At 36.4% G+C, this 12,731-nt stretch overlaps 1 protein-coding gene across 1 annotated transcript in view; it reads left to right on the forward strand.

Moving 5' to 3' along the window:
- ATAD2B (ATPase family AAA domain containing 2B) overlaps window positions 1-12,731 on the forward strand; it is a 115,859-nt gene that overhangs the window by 37,498 nt on the left and 65,630 nt on the right. The window contains exons 14-16 of the mRNA XM_080927180.1: window positions 4,146-4,305; window positions 7,788-7,878; window positions 12,191-12,502. Coding sequence (XP_080783306.1) covers window positions 4,146-4,305; window positions 7,788-7,878; window positions 12,191-12,502 — 563 coding nt within the window. The remainder of the gene's footprint in view (window positions 1-4,145; window positions 4,306-7,787; window positions 7,879-12,190; window positions 12,503-12,731) is intronic.

A 12,731-nucleotide genomic window follows, 5' to 3' on the forward strand; every position in this document is an offset into this window, starting at 1 on the left:
TTCCCACCAATACTTTTGGGTATCTCACATCCTGCTCTGGAGTGCTGCTTCTGTGATTGTAGCATTTTGGAATAGAAGGATTTTTGACCCTGTGCCCATATGCCACATCCAAATCCACTGATTGCCATAAAAGAAACCATAGAGAGACTGTACCGTGGTATTGGACCCAAAGCCTACATAATTTACCAAGCTGGAACTTGGAGACCTATTTTCAAAGAAAGCTGTTTAATATAAATAAATGCCACCTATAAAGGGGCAGAGATACCTGATTAGCCAGATACATTGATGTCACTGTAAGCTCACAAAAATTGTGAGAAAAGCAATACTGTGATGTGACATCTGAGCATAGTAGCTCTCAAGTAATATAAGTGGGAAAAATATAAGTGGTAAGAAAGAATTCTACAAATAGCATAATGAAATTTAATGAATTAAAGTGAATACAGACAGCTGAACAATAGTTGTCTTGACATAAATGAGAAACTCAATAATTCAAATAAAAATTAGTATTAGAGGAGGAGAGGAGATTACTCTGGGGGCTGGAAAGAGTGCTTTCCGGGCAATCATGAGGACTGAAGTTCAGATCCCAACACACATGCAACATTCTATGCATCTTGCGACTGCCTGTAACTAGCTTTGAGGAATTGGGTACCCATTTTAGCTTCCAAACATTTGGTGCATACCTGCACACATATATGTATACACACATGTACATACATATACGTACATCTTTAAAAATACAAAAGGTTAGTGAAACAGAGGTTAAAAGAAAAAAAAAAAAAAAAACAAAAATAGATATATAACATACCAGAATCTAAGAGCTGTACTAAAAGCAGTATGTATGAAGGCAGTTTAAGCCCAAAATAAAAGTTAAATTTCAAAAAAATAACTTAATGATGCATCTAGTAGGTACAGTAAAACAAGAATAAACCAAACACAAATTAGTAAAAGAAGTAATAATTAGAACAGAAATAAATGAAAACTTGTAAACATAAAAAATAAAGTGATCTGTGATGAAAAGATTTTTAAAATAATATTGACAAACCTCTAGATTAATCAGAAAAAAATAGAGAAAACTCCCAAATAAATGCAATTTCAAATCAAGCATTTAATAGCTATTAAAAAATATAACAGTGGGAATTTTATGAAAAATTATATAATAGCAGGAAAATGTAAAACAAAAGAACACATTATTTTGGACACTTGACTTTGAAAGTGAACACTGATGACATAGGAAAATTGGCTAGAACAATAATAACTAACTATATTGAGCCTGATATAATCGTAGCACTGAGGAAATGAAGGTCAGGATCAGGAATTCAAGAACAGCCTCAGCAGTTGAGGCTAGTCTGGGGTGTATGAGACAAGACCCTCTTTCAAAACAGTAACAGCAAAAGCAAACATGAAACAAACAATAAAAATGCATCATTAGTGAAAAAGATACCCAGTAGAGAGAAAGCTAAGAACAGTTACTTCATTTCTGAATTACCAGGCTTTTAGAAATAGTATTCATCATACTAATTCTTTTTTATTTGTTCCAAAAGCTTGAAATGTTGGGAAGCCTTCCAAACCCATTTTATGAGGCTAGTATAACCCTAATATTAAAAACCAGACAAAAACACAACAACAAAAATCACTATAGACCAGTGTCTCTGATGAACATAAATGCCAATATTTTTTACATAATATGAGCACATCAGAACAGCACATCAAAAACACCAGCCATTCCAGTTATGGGAGATCTGTCCTAGTGATCTCAGGATAATTCGTCATATACAAATGAGTAGATGTAACATCTTATTATATCGTCATTGGTTACGTACTCCTTTCCATGTCAATACACCTCTCCTAAGCAAGGCGGGAAGATCGATTTGGCTCATGGTGTCAGATGCTCAGTCTGTCAGAGCCAGCTGTTTGTTTAGGGTGTTTGGTAAGACAGCCCAGGAGTAAGAGTGCAGGAGCGAATTTGCCCATCTCATGTGCGCCAGAAAGTAGAGCAAAACTTTTCAGGGGAAAATGAAGTGACCTACTTCCCAAATTATACTTTTGAGTGCCTCCTAACTCGAATATTAGGAGTCTGTTAAGGAATTTTTCTGTTGCTTAGAGTTTCTGGGGTCATTTCTTGAGAACCAATAACAGCTGGCAACCCAGCTCTTAAATATGTGGGCTTGTGGGAGACAATTTATATTCAAGCCACCACCTCAACTGAATGATTTGATAAACAATTTTTTAAACTAGATACAGAAGGATCCTCCTGCAACAAAATGCTGGCTGTGTATGACACGTCCCTGGCAGCATACTGAATGGGCTGAAGCTGTACGTGTTTACATCTGTAACATGTAACATCTGTAACAACATTCAGCATTTCTACCCTCACAGCTCTTGTTCACTTTAGTACTTGAAATTTTAGCCAGAATAATCAGGCAGAAGAAGGAAATTAAAGTGTGTAAACAAGATAGTAGAGGATGCGCATTATTGTTGGATAACATGACTCATTATATAAAAAATGAGAGGACTCTACTGAAAGGATTTTTAGAACTTAGAAACTTGGAAAATGGGTAACGTTGCAGGATACAAAACTGACATGCAAACTCTGTGATGGTGCAGCAGTTGCCTGTCTTGAAGCCTGTGGACTATTGTCGTGAAAGACACCCAGCTCCCTAAGTTGTTCTTCTCTGCATGCTTGCCATGATATTCATGCACCCTTCCCATAAATGAAGTGTTCAAACATTTGGAGCACTCTTCTACTTAATATTAAACTTATTGAGAAAGTCAAGAGAGCAAGTACTTCACAATACAAACAAAATACCTACACATTAGTGTAACTTAGGTAATAAGAGATTTCTAGATGAAAAGAAGCTATATGGTCAGGGCTTAAGAGATGGCTCAGAGGTTAAGACCAGTTGATGTTCTTTAGAGAATCAGAGTTTGACTCCCACACCCATGATGTGTGGCTTATAATGGTCTATAACTCCAGCTCCTGGGTACCCTCTTCTGGTCCATACAGACTCCCACATACATGTTAATACACACATTTGCACAAACACATGTAAATAAAAATTTAAAAATTAAGAGATTGAATAGGACAAAATGGAAATAAAAAAAAGAAAGTTATGTTTATTTGTCATACATCAATGCATTTCCCCCAAATACCATTGACATTCTTCAGAAAACTAGAAGACAGCCTTAAAGTTCATATGAAAGCACAAACACCCTGACTCATCAGAGGGACCCTATGGACTAGGAAGGAAACTAGATCATTATAACACTTAATTTCAAGACATACTATTAAAGTGTTGTAACCCAGACAGACACAGAGACAAATTGAATAGATGAGATGCCAGGAATAAACCATTGTGTCTATTATAGTCAGCTGATTTCCAAGAGAAGTGTTAAATATTTAAGACAACTCTTCTATAAATGGTACATGGAACTTATATTTCCTCAGTTGAAACTACTTGGACTTCCCCTTCCCATTCTATACAAAACCTACTCTAAATGGTTCACAAAGCCAAAGTTAAGATTAGAACTCAACAGTACCATCAGTAGAGCACCATATATCCAAAACAGGAGCCTGTGTGGGTCATTTCAGATTCAAATGAGACCAGTGGTTAAACATAAATTTATAATTAAAGATACTAGCTCACTTTATTTCTGGGTAAGATGCCTATATCATAAAATTTCAGCCATCCGATTAGAAAACATAAATCATAGATATTCCCTATAAATATAAATAGTATCTCACATTTTAGTTTCACTTGTAAGTTTTAAAACACAGCTAGAATAGTGTGTTTGGGACAGAAAATTATTTTGACCTGGTTTGTGTTTTCCAGCAGTAGAAATTAAGAACGGAAGTAAGCCCCATTGGCAACTAAGACAGACACCATTGTAGGGAAAGTGGGGATTGTAGAGACTGTACACCTCCAGACGGAAACACGTGGGCCACGCCGGGGTTGCTCTCTACTAAAGATAGAGTGCTGTACCCTCCCCAGCTCACTGTGCACGCTCAGCATTGTTTTCTCTGTATTGCCTCAATATATATTTGGAGTACAGTTATTGTGTTAGTATTTAAGATTTTATTATTAACGTGAATGTTTATATTTTTTCTTTCACTAAGTTTTGCATGGACTTTTTTAATTTTTAAACAGCTCTATAGTGTCAACCCTCCTTGCTCTTATGGATGGATTAGATAACAGAGGTGAAATCGTTGTTATTGGTGCTACAAACAGACTTGACTCTATTGATCCAGCACTCAGGAGACCTGGTCGTTTTGACAGAGAATTTCTTTTCAACCTGCCTGATCAAAGGGTAAGGGGTTTTTGTTGTTGCAGGTGTGTGTGTGTGTGTGTGTGTGTGTGTGTGTGTGTGTGTGTGTGTAAGTGTGCTGTATGTCTGTATGCATGTGTATATATATATCCATATATACATGTATATACACATGAACATATATACGTATGTATGTGTATACACAAACACACATGTGCGTATGTAACTCACTTACAAAGCTTATACTTTGAGGGTGGTACCTCCTTGCCACACTTTGCTTTATTTACTTTGCATTAGTTTAAATCTGGGAAGGGCACAGCATTACATGGTTCTGTGCCAATGATCTTTGCAGGAAGGTTGCATTGGGACTTGGCACTAGCCATGCGACTGCTTTCATGGATCTGAGTTTCTTTTCCCTAAAATACTTTGGTTTTGTTTGGTTTGCCTTCAGGAAGTCACTGTGTTGGGGTTTTTTTTGTTTTGTTTTTTCTATCTATATACATCAGTACATTTCTTGCCCAAGTAGAATTCAGTTTCATCTTGACCATAAACGCCTTCAATTTTAAGAAGAGCTGTGTGCTTTCTTTGGTTCCAGAGACCTCGCTTATAGCCAGCAAAAATGGCCTTGCACCACAGCCTTGCAGACATAGTTGCCTTTTAGAACCTGCCCCCAAAGTTCAGCAGCAGAAGCTTTGAAGGTTGTATTTTCACTAATTTTTGCTTATGGGATATCTTAGTTAATACTTAAAAACAAAAAACCTTGTGTAGCGCTCCTTGTTAATGCTTGCCTATAACCCTAGCACTTTCTGACTGAAGCATGAGAATTCTACTTTTGGCCAGCTCGGGTTACATGGTATCTTAGAACAACTAAAACAATAGCAGCCAACTATCTCTGTATAATTATTGAACAATTCATTCTTGTTCTACTAGCAGTTATCAGTGTGCTCAAGAATCTCAGGTAAAGGAAACTGCCTGGTTGGATTTCTGCCAATGCTTATTTGACACCTATACCCTCACTGAAGCAATTATTACGTTTACTTGTTATGTGTCTCTAGTTGACCAAACTAGGTATTTTCCCCTATAAACTTTAAAAAAAATGTATGATTATTATTTATATGAGTACACTGTAGCTGTTAGACACACTAGAAGAGGAAATAGGACTCCAGATGGTTGTGAGCCACCACGTGGTTGCTGGGAATTAAATTCAGGATCTCTGGAAGAGCAGACAGACAATGCCATCTTTCTAGCCCCCCTATAAACTTTTTTAAACGTTTATTTTTATTTTATTAGTATGAGTATTTTTCCTGCATGTATGTAAATATACTAAGTGCATGCCTGATTCTTGTGGGGGCCCAGAAGAGGGCACCGGATCCCCTGGAATTGAAGTTGGAGCATCTGGGGCTGAGCTAGCTCCCCAGCCACCCTCCCTAAAAATATGTCCTTAAATATCCTGTACTCAAAATTTTATAGTTTACATGTAAAGTCTTGTTAGTTTAAAGCAGTAAATATTATTTATTATGCTGAGGTGTTTAAAAAATGTTCCCTAAAGACAGAATAATATATAGTCATTTATTATACAAAATGGTTTTTAGTAAGTTATAATAAGTTCTTTCCTTTCTAATAGTAATTGAAATTTTGTTTGTGTTGGTTTGTTTCTTAAATTTCCATGGAAATGGTTTGTTTCTTAAATTTCCATGGAGAACTCATATTGTAGAGGATACACTAGAATTAGATACTGCTGTCTGTGAAATGCCTGATTTACATACTTAGATGTAGAAGACTTAGTGGTTAGGATTGGCAGGCAGACTATAACCTTTGTAGGATATTCTGATCCCTTTGTTTGACATCTGTCTGTACAACTACCTGTCATAGACTTAAATTTGGATCCACAAATGAATTTAAAGGCTTCAAAATGCTACCAAATTTACCTTTGTTAGGACAGCATATATAGCCTTTCTTGCTCTTTTAAAAATATTTTAAATTTATTCTTTAATTATTTCATAATTGTATATAATATGTTTTGCTTATATTCACCCACAGTTTTCTCCCTCCAGATTGACCTGTATCCTCCCTCAATAGCAACCCATTCTCTCTACTTTGTGTTCTCCTTGGTCCCCACCCCTTTAAAAATCTGTCTCTGTGGGTCTACTTCATGCTGCCCGTACACACGGAGTAAATGGTCATTCACTGGAGCACGGGCAACCTACCAGTGCCCACACCCCCAGTTGCTCCTCAGTCAGGGCTGGGGCTTTCTGCAGCCCTCTTTTCATTCGTTGTCTATCTTGTGCCGTAATGACAGCTGGTGTGAATTCATGAATTAAGTAGCCTCATTGTGTCAGAAAGCAGCATTCCACAACATTCACCCTTCTCACTCTTATATCCTTTCTGCCCCTTCTCTGATGCTCCCAGCCATGGGGTGGGGTGGGTGGATTTAGTCTCATTTTGATTGCTCAGGTGCAGCCATCAGAACAGTTCAGGGGCTAGAGGTGGACTTAGTTGTAGAAGATATACCAAAGTGGGTACTTTGTGTTTTGATATAGAGAATTACCAGTTTGTGATAGCTAACAACAGGCTACATCTAGGATGTGGTTCTACCAGTTCATAGGAGATATGTTTTGTTCATAGAGACATTGTCAGTGTTCTTGGGTCTGGCTTCTGGAAGAGATCTATGCTGACTTCTGCTCTTATGTAGTATTTAAGTCCATGAGACTAGATGAGGTGCCTTATTATCTTCTGTCCTACAGGATAGGCAGAGAGTGAGGACTACAGGGATAGTTAGATGTTCTTGAAGCCAAACAAATAAATAGACTGTCGGGAAAGCATGGGTGTGACCAACTTGTTACTTGTTGCTTTTGTATTTAGCAGCAGGTTTAAGTTACCAGTGGCTCTCAGCAGGGTTGCAGTACTTTTGATCTGAGTAAAGTTTGTTCAGGAGACAATCAGAAGAGATTGGAGGCAATGTTTCAAAGTCTTGCTGTGAAAAACAGTCTCAGGCTGCTGATGGCTTTTTGTGGGCCTCTGATCCCCAGATTCCATAGTGGGAGCAGAGAGAGGATCTCAACAGTTTTTCTGTGACGTGATGTGTATGCACACCCCTGCCTACCTCCCTACCACAGATGATGGTAAATAAGATATGAAAGTGGTATGTAGGACAGTAAAATTTAACTTCTATTCACTATTCAATGCCACCAGTGAAGTTTCTTTACCTCCTAGAACAGAGGTAAAAATCTCAGGGTTAAGAACATTTTTATGTGTATGAGTACACTGTCTTCAGACACACTAGAAAAAAGGCATTAGATTTCATTACAGATGATTATGAGCCACCATATGCTTGCTGGGAATTGACCTCTGGAAGAGGAGCTGGTGCTCTTAACCTCTGAGCCATCTCTTCAGCCCCCTCAAAATTGTAGGTTTTATAACTAACAGGTCAATGTGAATGCCAAGGTGGGGTTCCAGGCGGAGTTTGTTACAGCAAACACAAGAGAAGTCGGTGCTCTCTCATGCCACTGTGCTCTTCTTCGTAGGCCAGAAAGCACATCTTGCAGATCCATACCAGGGATTGGAATCCAAAACTGTCTGATGCATTTTTAGGAGAATTGGCAGAAAAATGTGTTGGTGAGTGCTCCTATTTGAACTTGACTGTCACTGCTTGTCCTACTCAGCATCCTGTTCCCTTTATGTTGAAATGTGAATGAGTACAGTTTTATGTCTTTAACTGTGTGAAAGATGGCTCTGCATTCATATTCAGAAGTTATACAAATGTTTTACTTAAAGTTTCACTGAATTGAATTTTCACTGTGTCAGGTGTTTGAACAAAGCTTAGAAGCGACATGAGTTTCATTGAATGCTGAATATCCTTCATGTTACTACAGTGTTTCCTTTTAGGACTTATCCCGTCTCAGAAATTTATCTAAGAAAAATAGACATAGAGAAAAAGGTACATGTAGATGACAAGACTGCAGTCTTAATATGCTTTATGAACAGGACTAATGGGCTCAGATTTATTTCTGTAGTCTAGAAAGCAGTTGGGTGGGAGGAATCATTAACAAAAATACTTCCTGGTATTTGCCAGTATTGCCTCCAATATAAAACTTATTTATAAATTTAAATACATTACAGTGGAAAGCCGCACCCCAGAGTAAAGTAAGCATTGTTGTCCTAAAAGGATGAGAGCACTGATAAGCACAGGATGTGGACTCCAGGCCTCCTCTCTTCTAATTAGGTCTGAAATCAGAGCAGTAGTAACTGAATGTACACAAGGAACGTCCCCTCATTCTTCTTTCCTTCCGGCAGGAGAGCATGCACTTAACCTAGTTCATGGATCTCTTTCATACTCTGCAAAATATAAAAAACAATAAAAAATACCTGTTTCCATGAATATTTTAAGCATTATGAAGAAATCCCTCTCAAATAAATTCATCAATAATATCTACTTGGGAAAACTTTAAAGTTACCAAAACCTTAAAAAGAACAACTTAGATAAAAAAATTCATTGTGATCCACTATCAAATAATTAAAACTTAAATAGAACATTAGTCCATTCAGTTAGCTACATCCGAATTATCCTCTTCATCCACAGGGACTTCCATCTCCGAAGCAGCATCCCTCAGCTTTTGAACCACAAAGACCTCGAACATCTTCTGGTGAGGAGAAAACGTAAATCTCTCCAGCACGGCACCAATTTAAGCTTTGCCTGGTATAAGAGAGCATGCGCCAGACCCATTTCATTTACATTTGGCTTGATCTTTGCAAAGCCTTGTGCTGCTTTATGGGAAAGGGTGGTACTTGGTTAAAACCAAACCAAACCAAACCAAACCCAAGTCTTTCCTTTTTAGATCCCCTGCTTTATTCATCACATTATGGTATTAGAGTTCAGATCAGACTGGGAACCTTTGTAGAGTTTTCTGTGAATCTGTCACAGAATGACCCTTAGTTAACATTTACTGACGTCTTTAGGAAGTGATAAATCCCTTAAGTAGCTATTCTAAAATCACTTTCTATTACCCTTCCTTTCACCTGAGATCTTACACACTCTAGTTTAGTTCTTTATCTCAGTTTTCATATGTGTTTCCAAAGGTCAGTCAGCACTCTGCACTTTCCCAAGTGATTTATTTTAGCTTGTAGTTGGTCTTTAAAACATATTTACCATGTGATATCTTACTGGACTGAAACTTCTCTTGCCTTCCCTCTTTTCATGGGGTGGCAGTATGTATGAAATATGTTTATGTACCATTGGCTTCTTGGAGAGGTAAATAAATCCCACTGAGATTAAATGATTGTGTGTTCAGTTATGGCATTCATTTCATTTAAGAAGGCAGTCCATGTTAAGAGTAGTCAAATGCAGGTCTTCAAGTGAGGATAGAACAGTAATACATTTTAAATGTGTTTTGAATATTACTATATACTCCAAATATGTTTTAACATGTATGGTTTCAGTTCAGTGAGATTTATGCCTAACAAAAGATTATGCAGTTTTGATGAATATCTGTAAGGATAGTTGGCCTTTTATAGGCTATGGACTTGTAACTTTTACCTTGAAATAACTTGGAGGTTTTTGCATGCCTATCAGGCATTCTTTTTAAGTAATAAATAAATTTCATTAAAAAGCTTGTATCAAGAACATTTATACAAATAATAGCTTAAATTTAATAAAATGGGTTATCTAATGTTTTTTGTTTATTTTGAGTGAGAGGCTTAAAACAATAAAAACATGTCTATAAAATATTTGTATTTGGGGTCTTCATTTTGTTTGAAATTGTTTTATAAAAAAGCCTCATAAAACTTTTGACTTTTATAGTTATATTTTTAATCTTCACAAAAATTGTAACTTAATAGTAACATGAAAGAACCATTTTTCTTTGCTTCAGTTCAATAGAGCATTGCTTAGGAGTGGTGAAATCTGAGTTTGGAAAAGGGATGCTTTAAAAAAAAAGTACCAACTTTTAACTTTTAAGGTCATATTAGTCTTTCATTGTCATCTGTTTCCTAAACCAGAACACTCATGAGAATGTAAGTTGTGATATCAGTTACAGCAGGACAAGAGGCCTGTTTTGGAGGCCAGTGTTTATCCAAAGCATAGCCATTTTGGACATAATTTGGATGAACCTTAATTCAGTATTTAAATCTAGTGAAGCATATATTAAGTAAATGGTTCTCAACATTTTTGTGCACCAAAATGATTTCTATATTTTTTCCAAAATACATACTTAAAAATTTAAACTCTCAGAGAATGAGTCACTGTTGTGGGATCTGGGAGTTTGTATTTATTCTGATGATTTTTTAAAATTGAGAACCACAGACACAGGCCAGTTACTTTCTCACAAGCAGATAAAATATTTTCTGCCTTTTTTTTTGTCTATTGATTGTGATTATCCACCGAAAATGGAGTCTATTATTGTTAATAAATTCAGTTTTGTGGACTCAATTAGGAAAGAATAAATAGTATATTGCCACTGTATATAATTAACATGTTCATTTCGCAAATATAGTGCTTTATGTCCTCAGAGAATTTATGAGTGATCCTGTAGTTACTATTGCATCTCACCAGCCTCAGAGCTTTTCCTGTTGACTTGAGCTGCGGTTGTAAAGAGGACCACTGCATGTTCATTAACTGTGCAGATATTTGTCAGAAATATGATTATGGTTCTTATTTGGTGATGGCACTGTTTTTATTTTTACAAAATTCATGAACTTGTGATTATTTTCCTCTTTATAATGTTACACAAGTGTTCTGTACTCATTTTGTTGAAATAGTATAACAACTGTATGTCAAAGAAGAATGTACTGAAATTTTATTAATGGAGAAGTATAAAACAGAAGACTAATAAACAATTATTCTGAATACTATTTGGGAGGTAGATTGTTGTTATAATATTTATGCTTAATCTGTTTATAGTTTTTGAGGCAAATTCTCACAGATTATAAATTCATGAGTAATTTTTTTCTTTTGTAGCTGTTTTCATTTTGGTTTTTATAAGTTTCATAAGGTCAATGTGAAGTATAAAGAGAAACTAAATAGTGTTCCCTGAGTTTAGGGCACAACTTGTTCAAATGGCTCCCCCTGCTGGTGTAACTGATAGGGATGACCAAGTTAAGTTTAATTTAGTTGCTTGTAGGAAAAGACAGTCTTTGGCTAATCTGAAGTTTTTTTGTTTGTTTTCCCTTTTGTGACATGTGTCTTTAGCAGATCATGTTTTTTTTTTTTAATGTATGCTTTATAGAAGTAAATATGTATAGAATGAAAGTCAATGTGGAAAACAACGGAAAACTTTTTTTTGTCTTAATTTCTCTAATGGCTTTGAAGCTGTTGGGTGAATTACACTGCTAAGTTACAGTGTTTTGGATAGTTGCTTGTTAACAACTATTGCAGTATGCTCAGGTCTGATGGTAAATTACAACCTTTGAAGATTCTCCTTATATATGCCTTTGTATAACCTTTTCATATGTGTTTAGGACATTAGTAATATCAGAAAAAATAGGCCAGGAGTGGTGACACACACCTATAATCATAGGTCCTGGCAGGCCAGGGCAGAAGGCCTAGGCAACTTAGTGAGATTTGCTCTCAAAATCAAAGAAAGATGAAGAATGTTGCACAGTGGTATAGCGTGAGGATAAAGTATTGATTGAGATTAGTTATGAGAGTCTGAAATGTAGAAAGCTATACATTGTAGTCAGTGGTTTCTGACACATAATACAGGACTTTTTGTATTAATGTTATTAGCTTATGTTTTTGTTACTTTAAAATACTTAGAACATTTTTAGTCATCATTGAACAGTTTTGTTAGGTAATTTTAAAGGATTCATTTCAATGTTGCCAATAAAATAGTAATTACTGATTATTTTAGATAGAAATGTATATATTTTCAAGCCATACTGGTTTTTGGAAGAATTAACTTAGTTTTGTTACTTTTCTCATTTTGTGCATTAGGCTACTGTGGAGCTGACATCAAGGCCCTGTGCACTGAAGCTGCCCTGACGGCCCTTCGCAGGCGCTACCCTCAGATCTACGCCAGCAGTCACAAGTTGCAGCTGGACGTGTCCTCCATAGTGCTCAGTGCCCAAGACTTCTACCATGCCATGCACAACATCGTGCCTGCTTCCCAGCGTGCTGTGATGGCTTCAGGACAGGCGCTGTCCCCCATTATAAGGCCACTGCTAGAAAGAAGTTTCAACAACATTTTAGCAGTCCTGCAAAAAATATTTCCTCATGCAGAAATTAGCCAGAGTGACAAGAAAGAAGGTACTGTAAACTACTTTTCTGTATTGTGAAAATAAGAAAAAAAATTTATTCATAAGATTAGTTAGAACTTTATTTCACTCATCACTGAGTATTTCTGAACTCACATGTTGTCCATAAATGGGGGTTGCCTGGTGAATGTTTATTCACTCTTAATATAGGGGTGTTATTGTACTTGTAAAGTTAATAATAGCTTATATTTATCTTAAAGTACTTGCATAAATTATTCATT

This window comes from Micromys minutus (assembly GCF_963924665.1).
Source record: "Micromys minutus genome assembly, chromosome: 1".
Taxonomy (NCBI): Eukaryota; Metazoa; Chordata; class Mammalia; order Rodentia; family Muridae; genus Micromys; species Micromys minutus.